Raw genomic sequence first — 18,590 nt, 5'->3', positions numbered from 1 at the left:
TAGTATATGATTTGTTTGTCCTTTCAATTGACAGTCAGATTTGATTGTGAAATACAACATTCAGTCAGTAAAAGGAGTGCAAATGTAAATAGAATTTATTGAAATTTTAAACAAGTTATAGATGAATATCAAAAACTCAACATTAGCCATGACAGCCTGGGCTATGATCAGGCCTAACAAAATGTGTCCTAAAGGCCAAATTCAAAAGCAGTAACACTGCCAACTGTAAGCAGTTCACTGCGTTTGGAGGTGGTCTTTAAGACAATTAACTAATTTACTTAAAAACATATAATTTCCCCTAGGTGTGAGATGAATGTGTCTGATGTGAGGGTGCTCAATTATGGCACCATTTAAACTATGAACAAATGTAGCCATAACACACATTTCCTGGCCTTATCAATCTTTGCTGGATTGCCACCAGCCTCCCACCTGCACCTTTGGGCCAATGAAGAAAATATCTTAATGCCAGGATGCTGGAGGTGAAGCTGGTGCAGGTCCTCCTTCATCATGCTGACCAGCTTGACACTGCTGACCTTCCCCATGTCATTGCCGCCACAGCGGATGATGAGGACATCTGGTGCTGCTCTTCCCCGCAGGGAGTGCGAAAAGAAGGAGAGAAGGCCTCCCCACTGCAGTCAGCCAAACCAGCAGACACGGACGCCCGGCATGCTGAGGGTGCTTCCCAAGGTCTCTGCAGCTCTCTGGACACCACGCCGGACATAGCTGTCACCAATGATCCACACTGTGTATATGAAAGTAAAATGAGTGTAATAAATTATTAGCGTTATATATTTAAAAAAAAAGTTGAAGCGTTTTTTTTTAAGATAACAGCTGAATCATTGTTTCAAAGTTTGTTGTATAACGTTAGTTTCAGCTAAACTCAACTTACCTCAAGTTTCGTGAGGGAGCTGGCACCAAGGGAGCAGCCAACACCACAGGGCTAGCCAAAGTAGCGTAGCTTCTTAGCCTCGTAGCTTCTTAGCCTTAGCTAACTTAGCAGCGCCGAGCGAGGTGGGCGTGTTTAGGCAGCCAGGCTTCCTTTGGCCCACCTCTTTGCCCATTTTTGATTGTCCGGGAGTTGGGCGGAGTCAGGCACTGCCAAGATGGCGACGTCCAGAGCGGAGTATTTTGAGCTTCAAATCCACTCTTCAGAAACGGACGGATGACGTCACGGTGACTACGTCCATACAGTCTATGGTATAGACGACTCATTGTAAGGTAACGAAAGCACAGCGATTTTAATTTACAGGTGATTATATGCGACAGAAAATCTCTTAAGGAAGCTCAACTATATTCATAGGAAGGGTAAAACGTATTTCTGTTTATGAACTTTATCATGACGTTCCTGAGTTGGAGAGTTAATTATTTAGTATGACAGCGAATCTAAGAGAAGTTATATCCGGGCCATCGCCTGAATCAATGAATAAAATCTAATGTATTACTTGGAATGTGCATGGTTTACATAATGGGGTAAAAAAACACAAGGTTTTGGCTCATTTAAAGGGTCTTTCCACAGATGTAGCGTTTCTTCAAGAACTTCATTTTAAAAAGGGGGAAATTGAGTATCTAAAGAGAGACTGGGTAGGGGAGGCTTATGATGCCACCTACTGCAGCAACAGCAGGGGGCTGGGCATTCTGATTCACAAAAGGATACCTTTTTCCCTAACAGCAGCCCATAAAGACCAAGAAGGTAGATTTCTGGTGTTGGTTTGTAATTTAAATGGTGAGAGGTTCACATTAATTTCATTATATATACCCCCAGGAGCAAATTTAATTTTTCTGGATAAAATTCAAAATATCCTAGATACCTATGAGACAGGGAGTATAATTGTGGGAGGCAACTTCAATAATACTTTTGATAAGCTTGACCGACAAAGTCATAAAAAGGGGGGCTTCAGAGACCCTCCAAAAAAATTGAAAGACTTTTTATTGACAAATAGATTGGAAGATACATGGAGAATATTATTTCCAACAACAAAGAATTACACATACTATTCCAAGTGTAAAAACAGCTATTCAAGGATTGATTATATTTTTATCTCAAAAGCGGTTTTAGAAAATGTAGTGAGTTCAAAGATTTATAAAATTGTTATCTCAGACCATTCCCCTGTATCCTGTCTAATTGTGCTGACGGAAAATAAAAAGAGTAATCGCATATGGAGAATGAACAGAGCACATTTACTTGATGCAGAGTTTGTGAAATATGTTAATGAAAAAATTGATAGCTTTATCAACACAAATGTAAATAATGGACAACAGGATACACCATCCCCTGATATAATTTGGGATACATTTAAAGCCTACATGAGAGGAATGATAATTTCATTTTCGTCAAAGAAGAAAAATGATTTAGATTCCCAAATTAAAGATAAAGAAAGAGAAATTAAGACATTGGAATCATGTCATAAAAAGGCTTTAGAACTGGGGGACAAATTGGCCAAAGCAAAACAAGAGTATGAACTTTTACTTTCAAAAAGAGCCAATAACTATAGATTTAATTCAAATAAAGCATTTTATTTAATGGCAAATAAATCTGGTAAACATTTAGCATCACTTGTAAAGAGAATACACTCTAGACCAACAATAATTCTCAGAGACAATGAGTCAGATGCACTCATTAGAAACAATAAACTTATCAATAGTACCTTTAAATCGTTCTATGAAATGCTGTACAAATCTGAACAAGGCAATTTAAGCGATCCAAGTTCCTTTTTAGATAGAATCCATTTAAAACAACTCTCAGAGGATAAAAGAGAAATTTTAAGTTCAGAGATTACCGGAGCTGAAATATTACAAACAATTAAAACATTTTCACTAAAAAAAGCACCAGGCATGGATGGTTTTCCAATTGAATTTTATTCTACATTCTGGAGTAAACTGGCTCCAATATTCATTCAAATGACCAGACATATGTCAGAAAACCAGGTACTGCCCAAATCTATGTATCAGGCAATTATCTCAGTTATACTGAAACCAGGAAAATCTGGGGAATCACCCGCTGATTACAGACCTATTAGTTTAATCAACTGTGATAATAAGATATTAACTAAACTCATGAGCAATAGACTTTCAAAGATCCTACCAGACTTGATACATAAAAACCAAACAGGTTTTATTAAAAACAGGCGTCTGCAGACAAATACAAGAACTTGTTTTGGTATCATTCAGCATGTTAAAAAACACAATTTAAATTTGACTGTTATGGCAGTTGACGCTGAAAAAGCGTTTGACCGCCTCGAGTGGCCTTTTCTTTTTAAAGTCTTGGGAAAATTTAATTTCCCAGGGGAATTCCTCAATTTTGTGAGACTTGTGTATAAATTCCCTAAAGCTAGAATTTTTACCAACAGTGTTCTTTCAGAGGAATTTACTTTGGAGAGGGGTACAAGACAAGGTTGTCCTCTGTCCCCACTTCTTTGCTTTAGCAATGGAACCTCTGGCAGAGAGAATTAGACAAGATCAGCAAATCACTGGTATCACTATAGGAGAAGAACAATACAAACTGAATTTATTTGCTGATGATCTTTTGATGTACTTAAATAATTTCGATGAATCTATTCAACCTTTGCTTACAATATTTAATGAATATTCAATGGTTTCAGGCTATAAGATTAATTTAGGAAAAACAGAAGTAATGGCAGTAGGAAAATCCAAAAATACAGTAAATACGCTGCGATAGGCATTTAAATGGACTTCTAAAATTAAGTATTTGGGATGTAATATTAATATTAGTAAGAAACAGATAACTATATTCCATTACTTAACAGCATGCAATCCAAAATGGATAAATGGTCAAATCTTCCGTTAAACATCACTGGAAGAATAAATTTATTTAAAATGATGTGGCTTCCAAAATTTCTTTTTCTTTTTTCTACAGTTCCTGTAGCCCCACCAAAAATTTTCTTTAAAAAAGTATATTCCATTATTTCAGAATTCATCTGGGAAAAGAAAACTCCAAGAATAAAAAGAAAAGTTTTACATATATCAAAAAGTATGGGAGGATTTAATCTTCCAGATTTAGAACTGTATTACCTTGCAAATCAAGCATTATACCGACACCATATTGTTAAACATACAGATGATGAACAATGGATCCAGGTTGAAAATGCTCAGGTCTGTCCTCAAAAGCTGTTTTCCTATTTGTTTTCCAAAACTGAAAAAAATACCTCTGCCAAATTTATGGTTAGAAATTTAGCAGCATCATGGAGAAAGATGAAGAGTCTTTTAAGGGAATCTATAACACTGCCGAAGCAAACTTTATTGTGGAATAACCCTTGGATAACTCTCCAGAATAAAGTGTTAAATTGGTCTACATGGCGGGAAAGAGGTATAGAACCAGTTGAAGATTTAATGAATGGTAACAAATTTATTTCCTGGACTGACTTTAAAAGCAGATATGATCAATCTAATGGGGAATTTTTCAGGTACATGCAGCTGAGGAGCTTATTCCAAAGTTTTGATTTAGAATTTTCAGGACAACATAGTGAACTAGAAAAACTTATATTCAATTCTGAAACATGTCACAGATTGACAGGCAAAGTCTATAAAATTTTGCAGAAGTCATATTTGGTTGATAATTTGTTGAAATCTAGAACTTGTTTATGGAACCAGGATTTAGGAAGGGAGGATATAAATTCCAAGTGGGAACAATGTTGGAATATAACAACAGATATTACAGTCAATGAAAATTTACGTTTGATTCAGTATAAAATAATGTATAGAATATATTGTACCAGGGATAAAATGCATAAGTATGATGGAAAGGTCTCAAATAACTGCTTAAAGTGTGGAACCCCAGACTCTCTGGTTCATGCGTTCTGGGAATGTTATAAAGTTCAGAAGATTTGGATGGAAATAGAGAATTGGCTGAGGCTCTTGGTACGAAGCTTCATTTCCATCCATCGCTTTGTATTTTGCAAGATGTTTCAAATAATAATATGCATTTTCCACAAAAATGGATCATTCTTTTCTCATCTTTGATATTAAAGAAACTTATTCTACAACACTGGAAATTTACATATCCTCCCTCTCTTAGTCACTGGAAAAATGAACTGTCTTTTTATTTGAACATGGAAAAGCTTATAGCCACTGAAAAAAACAAAGTGACTCAATTTGAAAACATATGGGGAAAAGTATTACAAGTGTTGAGTTCATAAAGTTGTATGTTTAACAAATGTGTTTAACTAATATAGTATTCTGGTTCCTCCCACGGTTTGGGTATGAATTATCTGTGCTGATGTTATATTTAATTTATTCAGTAGGACAAATAAATAGCATGGCTTAAAACAAGGGACATCTATTAAACTGTTTAACATGAGTAAATTTAATTCGCTGGATGATAGAGATTAATGTAATGATAAAGGACATGAAATTAGGAGGTTGAGCTTGTTTGTTTTCGCTGTGGGTCTGTTATAAATTTGTGTTGTGTTTTTATTTATTTTTTGTGTAATTGTTTTGTTTGGTTTTGTTTGTGTCTGGGTTTTTGTTTGTTCTTTCATTTGTTTGTTTGTTTTCTCGTTTTGGATGTTTTTATTATAATCGTGTATCGTGTATCAACCGTGAAATTTTTGTTGTTTGAAAAGTGAAAATAAAATAATTATATATACAGTACAGGCCAAAAGTTTGGACACACCTTCTCATTCAATGCGTTTTCTTTATTTTCATGATTATTTACATTGTAGATTCTCACTGAAGGCATCAAAACTATGAATGAACAAATGTGGAGTTATGTCCTTAACAAAAAAAGGTGAAATAACTGAAAACATGTTTTATATTCTAGTTTCTTCAAAATAGCCACCCTTTGCTCTGATTACTGCTTTGCACACTCTTGGCATTCTCTCCATGAGCTTCAAGAGGTAGTCACCTGAAATGGTTTTCCAACAGTCTTGAAGGAGTTCCCAGAGGTGTTTAGCACTTGTTGGCCCCTTTGCCTTCACTCTGCGGTGCAGCTCACCCCAAACCATCTCGATTGGGTTCAGGTCCGGTGACTGTGGAGGCCAGGTCATCTGCCGCAGCACTCCATCACTCTCCTTCTTGGTCAAATAGCCCTTACACAGCCTGGAGGTGTGTTTGGGGTCATTGTCCTGTTGAAAAATAAATGATCGTCCAACTAAACGCAAACCGGATGGGATGGCATGTCGCTGCAGGATGCTGTGGTAGCCATGCTGGTTCAGTGGGCCTTCAATTTTGAATAAATCCCCAACAGTGTCACCAGCAAAACACCCCCACACCATCACACCTCCTCCTCCATGCTTCACAGTGGGAACCAGGCATGTGGAATCCATCCGTTCACCTTTTCTGCGTCTCACAAAGACACGGCAGTTGGAACCAAAGATCTCAAATTTGGACTCATCAGACCAAAGCACAGATTTCCACTGGTCTAATGTCCATTCCTTGTGTTTCTTGGCCCAAACAAATCTCTTCTGCTTGTTGCCTCCTTAGCAGTGGTTTCCTAGCAGCTATTTGACCATGAAGGCCTGATTCGCGCAGTCTCCTCTTAACAGTTGTTCTAGAGATGGGTCTGCTGCTAGAACTCTGTGTGGCATTCATCTGGTCTCTGATCTGAGCTGCTGTTAACTTGCGATTTCTGAGGCTGGTGACTCGGATGAACTTATCCTCAGAAGCAGAGGTGACTCTTGGTCTTCCTTTCCTGGGTCGGTCCTCATGTGTGCCAGTTTCGTTGTAGCACTTGATGGTTTTTGCGACTCCACTTGGGGACACATTTAAAGTTTTTGCAATTTTCCGGACTGACTGACCTTCATTTCTTAAAGTAATGATGGCCACTCGTTTTTCTTTAGTTAGCTGATTGGTTCTTGCCATAATATAAATTTTAACAGTTGTCCAATAGGGCTGTCGGCTGTGTATTAACCTGACTTCTGCACAACACAACTGATGGTCCCAACCCCATTGATAAAGCAAGAAATTCCACTAATTAACCCTGATAAGGCACACCTGTGAAGTGGAAACATTTCAGGTGACTACCTCTTGAAGCTCATGGAGAGAATGCCAAGAGTGTGCAAAGCAGTAATCAGAGCAAAGGGTGGCTATTTTGAAGAAACTAGAATATAAAACATGTTTTCAGTTATTTCACCTTTTTTTGTTATGTACATAACTCCACATGTGTTCATTCATAGTTTTGATGCCTTCAGTGAGAATCTACAATGTAAATAGTCATGAAAATAAAGAAAACGCATTGAATGAGAAGGTGTGTCCAAACTTTTGGCCTGTACTGTATATATAAAAAAAGAAAATCTCTTAAGGCCCATTATATTACGTCTGCCAGTATACCCCCCAAAATCCTACACACTGAGCCTTAAAACAAGGTTTCAGTTTGTGAGCTGTTACATATACTGTGTCCCTCTGTGACAAAAAGTTTTTGTTTCTCACTCTGCTCCTGCCTGTATATTCCACACCTTGCATTTCAGTTGCTTAATCCTGACTGACAGTTTGATTAGAGCTGTGAGTGGCTGGCTGACCTGATCATTCACACCTACTGAAGAGGTGAGATCAGTGTGATTGGTGCAGCCTGTATAAGAGGAGGTGGGGTACTCTTAGCCTACAGCCCCTCCCGGTGAAGTGCCCATGGCAACATAAAAGTTTCAAACAGGTTGAGACTAGAAGTCCCCAACCAGGCATGTTTCTCTTCATTTAAAGGGAGCTGCTCAGTGAAAAGGTTTTCTTAAAGGAGTCAGGTCCAGGTGACAGAGGGATTATGTTTGAAGATCTCTTCCAGTCCTCCACTTCAGTCTCCCTTTTGGTGGCCATCGTGGGCCTGCTGGTCCTCCATCTTTTCTACTCCAGCTTCAGCTCCCAGGACAATAAGAGGGAGCCTCCAGGACCTAAACCTCTTCCCCTGCTCGGCAACTTGCTTCATGTGGATCTCAAGCAACTCGACAGCTCTCTTCTTAATGTGAGAAATGGCTTGTCTTACTATATAATGACGAAAACTCTGTCTGTGGGTGTGTCTGTGTGTCTGTTCCACGTTTTTCTCCTCACTGACTTGGTCAATCCATGTGAAATTTGGCACAGTGGTAGAGGGTCATGGGAGGATGCGAATGAAGCAATATTACATCAATTGGCCAAAGGGGGGCGCTATAGCAACCGATTGAAATTGCAAACTTTGAATGGGCATATTTCATGCCCCGTATGTCGTAGAGACATGAAACTTTTCACACAGATGCCTCTCCTCATGAGGAACACATTTGCCTCAAGAACCCATAACTTCCGGTTATATAGATTTTCCATCATTTTGAATTTTTTTGAAAAACACTTAAAATTGATTTCTTCCTAGGAAGTTTGAGCGATCTGCATGAAACTCAGTGAGCATAATCTAGGGACCAATATCTAACATATAAAAAAATATAAAACTTACTAAAACTGAGCTTCTATAAGGCAATGAATATTGCGGAGGGCGTGGCTCATCACATAAAGGTGTATAACATCTCAAGGGTTTCACCCATCACCACGCAACTTTGTAGGCATATGACCACACATAATCTGAGGGGACCCCTCCATTATTGACCCCATCAAACAAAATGGGGGCGCTAGAGAGCTAATTTCTTATCTAGGCCTAACCGCCATATCGATTTTTACTAAACCTGGTAGATATGTAGAACAGGATGCCTCAAGGTGACTGGAGAAATTTAACTCTAATTGGCAACTGGGTGGCGCTATAACAACAGAAAAATGCCTAAAAATGGCTAAAATGTGACCGATCGCTGTGGCTCCCCCTGTGGACCAATGTTTTGGTTTTTTTTTTTTCCTAATTTTTGGTATGACTAAGTTAGTCTGGGGCCATTTAGTGGCCGTTTTGGTAAGGAACCGGAACCAGGGCGAGAGAGACAGGATCCGGAATTCGATGGATACGCCTTTCTGTCAAAATAAAAGCACCAAGCTAATAAAAATGCAGTGAAACTTTTTAATTTAAAGAATACAATTTACAAGAAAAGCCCCAAGCTGTTAAGTTAACCCTTTTCTTTTATTGTAAATTGATGGTGCGCCAGAATTTAATTCCGGATCTGCTCTCTAGAATCCAGACAAAATTCAGAGTGAATAGATACCAGGCTCTTTGCCTTATGTGAAGAGCCTGGTGACGCGAGGTTATGACTAAGTCATGATTTGGTATGCTGTACATAATCACGGAAACTGTCAATGTGTCATTCTGTCAGTCAGTCAGTCATTCTACCAGTGCGCCCCACTTTTAAGTCAATACAACATGACTTTAACTATCTGCCTTTCAATGTGCTACCTCAACTACTAATGTACAGTTTTAGCCCACTAGCTATCCCACTATTGGCAATGGTACTACTGTACTTTCAATAAAGCAATCGTACTATCCACCTCACAAAAACTCTGTCTGAATACATTGCTCTTCTTGATGGGTTCAGTTGACTATTTAATCTGCAATTTCCTATGACCTGTATCCCAAACACACACCATGTGAAACTGTATGTGGGCAACTGTGCATTCACTGGGTATGGACTAGTTTGTCTTAATTTTACAAATATTTTCAGTAATGTTCAATGAATTCCAGTTGATTACATTTCATTTAAGCTAAAGGACTGTGAGACTCACTTTTACTGGCTCTTTTTAGCTGTCCAAAAAATATGGACCAGTGTTCACAGTCTACTTTGGACGGAAGAAGGTGGTGGTCCTGGCAGGATACAGGACAGTCAAACAGGCTCTGATCAACCACGCTGAGGAGTTTGGAGACCGAGCGGTCACTCCTATATTCTATGATTTCAACAAAGAACATGGTGAGAATGTATTTTGAGAGTGTTTTGCTAATAACTTGCTATTGCCCTTGGCCTAACAAGCCTACCTGCTTTTATTCTCCAGGCATAATATTTTCCAATGGTGACTCGTGGAAAGAAATGAGGCGTTTTGCTCTAACCACAATGAGAGATTTTGGGATGGGCAAAAGGATTAGTGAAGGGAAAATCATTGAGGAATGTCGCTACCTGATTGAAGAATTTGAACAACATGAAGGTAACATTATCGCCTCTAAAGCACTGCACAAGTTTTTAAGTACACCTCTGCTACTCAACTCTTCTTCTCCCAGGTAAAGCCTTCGACAACTCCCACACAATAAACTATGCTGCTTCAAATATTATATCAGCCATCATGTTTGGAAAGAGGTTTGAGTACAAAGATCCTGTCTTCCAAGTTATGTTGAAGAGAGACCACGAGACTATCCGTCTGACTGGATCAGCATCCATCCAGGTAGGCGACTACAGAGTGGCTCTCGCTGACATTTGACAGTGCTGTGCATATCACAGGCTTGTTTGACCTCAGGCTAAAGAGATGAATGAGATTGCTGTTGTGAATACATATCCTCCTGTTGTTCTCGTTCGTGGACATGTTTTTGTGCCATCTAGTGGTAGTAAGAGCACAATACACTGATCTGTGTAAAAACAAGATGGCAGCCATCTCTGCCAGGTTAGTCTGCAGCTGATCCCGAGACAAAAGTGGACAAGGTTCAAAACCTGATCAAATTTAATGGTTGAAACTTGTTTATTTATGATAAATAATGTTTGTAGTTTGATATGACAACAAATTTTTACCAGTTTGAGCAACAGTAACAAGCTAAGATGCTGTAAATTAGGAAGTACTCATTTGAGGACATTGGGACTTTATTATTGTTGACAGTGTTCAGTTTTCATATTTATGAGGTCCTACTGATCCCAAATAGATAGGAGAAATTAAAAATGCATACCTAACAAAAGTTCGAGTCTCAGAAGGATATATGCCTGTAGAAAATGTGTCTTTTTTTTAACATATAAATCAGTTTGAATTATTAATTTAGAGGGTTACCAACTACCTCCATTTTATTACATTAATTATACCTATACTTACAGTTAATATTTGCATGATTGTTTCTGAGAAATGTGGAAAATTATTTGTATTACATCAGTATTTTGAATTTATGAAATTTTTTTTTTATACGTAAATTTAACTGATTAACAACTGAATGCAAAACCAAATTAAAACACAGATTGATTGAAACCACCTGGAACTTAAGATCTGCGGCTGCCATATGTCATAATAAAGATGTATTTTATCTTGACACATAAACATTTGATTACTGTGCTCCATTACAGATATACAATGTGTTTCCTTGGCTTGGCCCTTGTCTTCAAAACTGGAGGGTGTTGATGAAGAATGTGGAAGACAACAAGGAGGAAATAAAAAGCAAAGTAGCTGAGCTGAAGGAGACTCTGAACTCTGAGATGTGCAGATGCTTTGTAGATGCATTTCTCATCCGTAAGATGAATCTGGAGGTGAGGTGTCCGACTCCAGTGAATCCACTACGTGGCTGATATTACTGATCAGTAACTCATTGTGTATAATCCCTCTTTTCTGTGTTACAGGAGTCTGAAATCAAAGATTCGCACTATCATGATGACAACCTTCTCTACAGTGTGATGAATCTGTTTGCAGCTGGGACTGATACGATGGGATATACACTTCAGTGGTGCCTCCTGTTTATGGCAAAGTACCCGCATTTTCAAGGTGCAAAAACATACCTACATGCTTGTGTTATAGTGTATGTGACCCTGACATAAACTTATTATCCTGATGTGACTTCAGCTAAATTATCTGACATCGATTCAGGTCAAATTTGGTTATGCGAGGAGAAGCAGTTGTTCTCAGAGCTGGTCGTCTCAATAACAGGAAATCAATGCTGAAGTGACAGGGAACACCCTTTTAATGAGTAATCTCAATTTTATGTGAGTCCAGACCGGGTCCAGGAGGAGCTGGACAGGGTGGTTGGAAGCCGTCAGGTTGGAGTAGAGGACAGGAAGAACCTGCCGTACACTGATGCTGTCATTCATGAGTCACAAAGACTGGCTAACATCGTCCCGTTGGCTATTCCTCACAAAACCAGCCAAGACATCACCTTCCAGGGCTACTTTATCAAAGAGGTCAGTTGCCTACACACATTTGCCTTTGTTAGATATTTTCTTCTCTGAAAACAATTCTGTGGTTCCAAGATTTTAAACAATACACCTTGGTCTCTGCTTTTGGCTGCAGGGAACTACTGTGTTTCCTCTTCTTACTTCTGTCCTGTATGATGAGAGCGAATGGGAGACCCCACACACTTTCAACCCTTCCCACTTCCTGGATAAGGAGGGTAAATTTATCAGGAGAGACGCCTTCATGCCCTTTTCTGCAGGTACAACAACTGTGCATAGATATATCACAATCCTAAAGACATGATCCAGTTTAACTCGCTGCAACTCTTTGCTCTCTCAGGTCGCAGGGTGTGTCTGGGAGAGAGTCTGGCCAGAATGGAGCTGTTTCTCTTCTTCACCTCTCTCCTTCAGCGCTTTCGCTTCACTCCTCCACCTGGAGTCACAGAGGATGAACTGGATCTCACACCAGTTGTGGGCTTCACCCTCGGCCCTTCACCTCATGAGCTGTGTGCCGTCAGTCGCCAGTGAGGACGAGAGCTGGAACTTGATTATCGTTTCTGTGTATTTATTCCACAAAAGGAGCAGAAACTTTCTCCATGCAACTTGTGGTCACTCCAGCACCCATGATGTGGGATGGGATGTTGTGTAAGAATGTTGTGTCGATATTTCACCAGTTAACAACATGTTGCTATATCGTTTCAAACAGGAGCAGTTTGGAAGTGTTTTGAAATGCATGTCATTTAAATGTGACAAAGGGGTCATAAAAGGTAAGATGAGAAAAACATGAGACCAAAGGAAAAGAGAAATAAATAATAAGACAAAACAGTTGTTGTGGTGTCTGTTACAGAGAGACTACTGTGTATGTTGGTTAGCAATAAAGCCGAATATTAGGGTACAGATCTAAATGTGTTGAGTTGCAGAAATTCAGTCATGCTCCGTTTGCTCTGATGAAGTCCAGTTATGTTGCAGTAAAAGACTGGCCCATTAGAGGGCAGTGTTAGCTCTCTTCTATTACCAGAATATCTACAGCAGTTGTTGTGCAGGCTGTGTTATAGACTTCTAGTATAACCAGGTACTCATTATGCAGTCTGTTTGCTCCTTGGCTTATGTTTATTGTTTGAAGTTATTAATGTCATTTATATATGTAAAGTTTGTAGATTTTTCCTGCCCATATTTGGAGGATTCTGTACACTGCACATCCCTGAGTAAACACCGATGAGGAAATCAATAACTTTTGTCTCTTGGTTTTGTGTCCTGACCAACAAATCGCCTCAGGCTTCTTCCAATATTCACACAACATAAAACGCAACATTTTTGTCCCTGACTTTGTTGAAAGGGTGGCTGTCATGTTGCAGTCCCCCAGTACAGCTACTCTACTGGGCACTGTCATGACCCTACTCATCTTGTATGCATTTTCTTCCCAAACCTTGACCATCAAAGAAGGGAGGCTCCAAAGCCAGACCATATTTGGAGGATTATGTACCCTGAATATACAGTGATATCTAGCAACCACTGTGCTCTAACTTGTCTCGAAGAAAGGAGCCTCCTGGACGCAGGCCGATGCTTGTGTTTGGCAGTTTGCCGCCTCTAAAGTCACCCCACAGTACCCTGTAAGAGGTACATAAAATTATATTTGAAATTTAGCCCGGGTTTCCTCCATTTCTCTTGCTTATCTTTGAGATGTTTCTACACCTTGATTGGATTCCATGTCTTGTAAATTCAATTGACTGGACATAATTTGGAAAGGCACAAACCTGTCTGTGAAAGGTTTCACAGGTGACAATGCATAGCAGAGCAAAAACAAAGCTATTAAGTCGTAGTAACTGCCTACAGGGCTCAGAGAAATGGGTTGTGTTGGGGCACAGATATTGCAAAGGCTACAAAAAAAGTTCTGCTGCACTGAGGGTTCTCAAGAGCACAGTGGCCTCCCTAAGTCTGAAATTAGGAAGTTTGGAGCAACCAGGACGCTTCCCAGAGGGGTGCCACTTTGGCCTGATGATAGACTGTCATACATGATACATACAGTCACAACCACTCGACATCATGGTTTGGCTTAATATTCACACAGAACAAAAGTATAATAATGGAAAAATAAATAAATAAATAAATAAATAAAGGGCCCACACACTGGGTTGGGATAGCTCTGGCTGCCCTTTGTCATGCCACTGCTATAATGTGCTTCTGGCCTCTGCTTTGATGGCTGGGTCTGGTGTTTGCCCTGCTGATTATGTACTTGTCTTCACTCTTTATGTAAATGTCTTATTGCACAATAATAAAAAAATAAATAAAATTCATACAGAAACAAACAGCAGGCTACCGGGTCAAAGTCCAGAGTTTGTTGGACCCATCCACCTCTGTCCTCATCTGCCCCATACAGACTTTACATACATACTGCTGCGGGCTGGTGCATATCCAAACGCTGTGAAGGTACCTCCCTGCGCCGTGTCTGACACCAACGTCCACTGACAAAGCAGGTATTTGATGATTTGGGTTTGTGACATACCTGGTGCCTATCATAACTTGAGAGCTGCCTCTGGTTCCAAAAGAAGAAGAATTAAGTTATTTAAACTTTCATTTTGTCTATGTCCCCCATAGTGTTGCATTACAGGGAAGAATACTGTTGTAACTGTTTTTTTCTCCTAAATAACCTTCATTTTCAATTTTTAACAATTACTGAACCACAACATTATCGCACAGGTTATGCTTACTCTCTGAAATGAATGTACCCGATTCTGAAAGCACAAACCGTTCCTGGCTATTACTCTTGGATTGGGGAGGAGGAGGCATCATATGACTTAAGTAGGGAGACAAAAGCCTCATGTGGCACCTGTGTTTTTTTTTAAACCCCTGCAACCTGTACATCAAAATGAAGCTTAAACCCTGTAGTTTTTAGCTGCATGTGTTTCCTCCACTTAAATGTGTAAGACTGAGGGGAATATATTGGAGGAATTGAAATAGGCAAGGCAAGGCAGCTTTATTTGTATGCACATTTCATACACACAGGTAATTCAAAGTGCTTTATAGAGCAATAAAATCCAAATCACTTTGTTGGTGCAGATATGGAAAATAAAGCCTAAGTACACCTCTGCTATCCAACTCTTCTTCTCCCAGGTAAAGCCTTCGACAACACCCAGACAATTAACTATGCTGCTTCAAATGTTATATCCGCCATCATGTTTGGAAAGAGGTTTGACTAAAGAGATCCTGTCTTCCACGTTATGTTGGAGAGAGACAACGAGTCTATCCGTCTGAGTGGATCAGCATCCATCCAAGTAGGGGAATGGCTCTCACTGCTTACAAGGACATTTGACAGTGCTGTGCATGTTACAGACTTGTTTGACCTCATTACTGTGCTCCATTACAGATATACAATGTGTTTCCTTGGCTTGGTCCTTGTCTTAAAAGCTGGAGGGTTTTGATGAAGAATAAGGAGGACTACAGGAATGACGTGAGACGCTTAATAGCAAAGCTGAAGGAGACTCTGAGCCCTGAGATGTGCAGATGCTTTGTTGATGCATCCCTGACCTGTAAGATGAATCTGGAGGTGAGGTGTCCGACTCCAGTGAATCTACTGCTTGGCTGATATTACTGATCAGTTACTCATTGTGTATAATCCCTCTTTTCTGTGTTACGGGAGTCTGAAATCAAGGATTCGCACTATCATGATGACAACCTTCCCTACAGTGTGATGAATCTGTTTGCAGCTGGGACTGACACTATGGCATATACTCTTAAATGGTGTTTGCTTTTCATTGCTAAGTACCCGCATTTTCAAGGTGCAAAAACATACGCACATGCTCATCTCTGGTGAAATTCTATTTACAGTGTTTGCATAAAATTGGGTTAACTTTTCAAATTCATGTCATTTTTATGTGAGTCCAGACCGGGTCCAGGAGGAGCTGGACAGGGTGGTTGGAAGTCGTCAGGTTGGAGTAGAGGACAGGAAGAACCTGCCGTACACTGATGCTGTCATTCATGAGTCACAAAGATTTGCTAACCTTGTCCCCTTGGCCCTTCCTCACAAAACCAGCCAAGACGTCACCTTCCAGGGCTACTTTATCAAAGAGGTCAGTCGCCCACACACATTTGTATTTATGCCCCAACAACGGCAATAGATGCTTTCTGGAGGCATTTTGTTTTTGAGTACTCCATCCGTCTATCCCATTCTTTTGAACATGACATCTCAAGAACACCTTGAGGAATTTGTTTCAAATTTGGTACAAATGTTCACTGTGACTCAATGATGAAATAATTAGAATTTGGTGGACAAAGGTCACTGTGACCTTGCATCTGTCTCGTTCTCATGAATGCGATATCTCAAGAAGGTCTTGAGGGAGTTTTGAAATTTGGTACAAATATTCACTTGGACTCAAGGACTGGAGGTGCAACTTGACTTGTTTGTGGAGGCATACAGATGCAAAGTGGTAATTCTAGTGTTGTAGTTCAGTCAGGAGGGACTCGTTCTGGGAGACAGAAATAACTATTTATATGTGCACATACAAGTCTTTGGCGATAAAACCCCATTGTGATGTCATGTATAGGAGGGTGGTAAAGATGTAGTAATTTAACAACCCCCCTATGGAGTCTAAACGTGGGTGGTGGTAATGGTGATGAGGAGACGAGACAAGACGAGACAAGATGAGGAGAGGAGCTGGATGACAGCTGACAGGAGCAGAGAGGAGAACAGAGTTAAAATTAGGCGGCAGCAACATGAATGGCTGAAGGAGATTGTGGCAAAGTTTGATTGGCTAACTAGGAGAGGCAACACCCATAGTCAGCTGATCGGTGGAAGTAGTGGAAGTGGGATAGAGAGAGGATTGTGGATGGATATAGCAGAAAGTCCTCCTGATTGAACACTAAGTTTCAATTGGATATTTTCCTCACTGAAAACAATGCTTTTATTCCATGATTAAAAAAAACAACCTGATATTGTCACTTGTGTTATTAATTTTCATCTGGCGCTGTGGCTTAGTTGGTTAAAGCGCCTGTCTAGTAAACAGGAGATCCTGGGTTCAAATCCCAGCAGTGCCTTTTCCACAGAGGCAAATGCAGTGCTTAGTTTGTATATGTGAGATGTTCTCCAGCTACTACAACTATTTAGAATAGTCAATTGCAATAAATGAGAAGTTACCCAGACCTGTGTTAATGGTAGATATCAGTGGGTGGCTGTGGCTCTGAGGTAGAGTGGCGATTCAATCCCCGGCTCCTCCAGTCCCCATGTCGAAGCATTCTTGGGCAAGATACTGGACCCCAATGTGCTCCTGATGGCTGTTCCATCAGTGTGTGAGTGCATATAAATGGTTACTGAGTAGCAGGTGGCATCATGCATGGTAACCTCAGTCACCAGTGTGTTAATGTGTGTGTGAATGGGTGACTGTGTTAAAGCGCTTTAAATGATCAGAGGCCTAGAAAAGCTCTATACAAGTGCAGTCCATTTAGGTCACTGTAGCAAAGCCAACAAGAGCCAAACTAAAAACTGTTCTGTATTATGAAGGTCATCCATTACAATGTCTTTTTAACAGACTCGGATGCTTGCTGAAGGTCTTTTGTTCCAGTGGTCAGATTTTTTAATAAACACTTTAAGATGTGGTCTCAGCTGTTGATTACACCTCAGATGGCTTTTTGTACTGGGAATACACTGGGAATTAATAAAGCTTTCTAATCTAATCTAGCAATACACTTTAGGGGACTACTGTGTTTCCTCTTCTTACTTCTGTCCTGTATGATGAGAGCGAATGTGAGACCCCACACACGTTCAACCCTTGCCACTACCTAGATAAGGAGGGTAAATTTATCAGGAGAGACGCCTTCATGCCCTTTTCTGCAGGTACAACAACTTTGCATAGATACATCACATTTCTAGAGTCGTGATCCAGTTTAACTCGCTGCAACTCTTTGCTCTCACAGGTCGCAGGGCATGTCTTGGGGAAAGTCTGGCCAGAATGGAGCTGTTCCTCTTCTTCACCTCCCTCCTTCAGCGCTTTCGTTTCACTCCTCCACCTGGAGTCACAGAGGATGAACTGGATCTGACACCAGTTGTGGGCTTCACCCTCAGACCTTCACCTCATGAGCTGTGTGCTTTCAGTCGCCAGTGAGGACGAGAGCTGGAACTTGATTATTGTTTTTGTGTATTTACTCCACAACAGGAGCAGGAACTGTCTCCATGCATCCAGTCAACCATGATGTGGGAGGGGATGTTGTGTGAGAATGCTGAATAGATATTTCACCAATTAATAGCATGTATCTTTGTGGCAATTTTGTTTCTTTTTTTTTTTGGTAATTTTGTGTGTCTCTGTGGTTGTTTTACGTCTGCAGTTTGTTTGCATCTTTTTGTGGTCATTATGAGTCTCTTCCTGGTCAATACGTGTTATTTTGAGTGAGATTTTGTCACCTTTGGGCCCCACTTCAGTTATCCATCCATGATTTTATCCATTATAAATAGGCTGTAATGTGTGTATAGCATGACGAACCCCTCTACTAGCAAAAACAACATCACAGTTGGTCTTTGCAAAAATAAATAATGTATGTGTTTATTTGTGCTGAAGCTAATGAGAAAAACTGTAAAGTACTGAAACACCGTCCAATGTATGTTTTCATTGTTGACACATTTAACTGATGTATTAACTACTCTTAATTGTGTCAATCACTTTTTTCATTCAGTTTACAAAACAAACAGGT

The 18,590-nt window shown here is 40.0% G+C and overlaps 1 protein-coding gene, 1 long non-coding RNA gene, 1 other non-coding gene and 1 pseudogene across 3 annotated transcripts; 3 read left to right on the top strand and 1 right to left on the bottom strand.

Annotated features, from left to right (window-relative positions):
• Window positions 1-77: 77 nt before the first annotated feature.
• On the bottom strand, window positions 78-1,004 carry LOC125879022 (uncharacterized). Its single transcript, XR_007447825.1, has 2 exons — window positions 890-1,004; window positions 78-742 (listed from the first exon to the last, which is right to left on the bottom strand). It is a non-coding gene; the product is annotated as an uncharacterized LOC125879022 (long non-coding RNA).
• Window positions 1,005-1,073: 69 nt separating this feature from the next.
• Window positions 1,074-13,129, top strand: LOC125879010 (cytochrome P450 2K1-like). Its single transcript, XM_049560584.1, has 10 exons — window positions 1,074-1,218; window positions 7,651-7,906; window positions 9,590-9,752; window positions 9,835-9,984; window positions 10,058-10,218; window positions 11,097-11,276; window positions 11,367-11,508; window positions 11,737-11,921; window positions 12,031-12,172; window positions 12,253-13,129. The coding sequence occupies exons 2-10, from the start codon at window positions 7,709-7,711 to the stop codon at window positions 12,438-12,440; spliced, it is 1,509 nt and encodes a 502-aa protein (XP_049416541.1). The 5' UTR covers window positions 1,074-1,218; window positions 7,651-7,708; the 3' UTR covers window positions 12,441-13,129.
• Window positions 12,539-18,007, top strand: LOC125879578 (cytochrome P450 2K1-like; annotated as a pseudogene).
• Window positions 16,870-16,943, top strand: trnat-agu (transfer RNA threonine (anticodon AGU)). The gene has a single exon. It is a non-coding gene; the product is annotated as a tRNA-Thr (tRNA).
• Window positions 18,008-18,590: the final 583 nt, after the last annotated feature.

The sequence above is a fragment of the Epinephelus fuscoguttatus genome, linkage group LG19 (genome assembly GCF_011397635.1).
Source record: "Epinephelus fuscoguttatus linkage group LG19, E.fuscoguttatus.final_Chr_v1".
Taxonomy (NCBI): Eukaryota; Metazoa; Chordata; class Actinopteri; order Perciformes; family Serranidae; genus Epinephelus; species Epinephelus fuscoguttatus.
The sequence above is the reverse complement of the archived record's forward strand: the minus strand, read 5'-3'. Positions and strand labels throughout refer to the sequence as shown.

Coding starts and splice junctions, on each gene's coding strand:
- LOC125879010 (XM_049560584.1), top strand. CDS start 7,709: ATGTTTGAAGATCTCTTCCAGTCCTCCACTTCAGTCTCCCTTTTGGTG. Junction 7,907..9,589: donor TCGACAGCTCTCTTCTTAAT/GTGAGAAATGGC, acceptor GGCTCTTTTTAG/CTGTCCAAAAAATATGGACC. Junction 9,985..10,057: donor AGAATTTGAACAACATGAAG/GTAACATTATCG, acceptor TTCTTCTCCCAG/GTAAAGCCTTCGACAACTCC.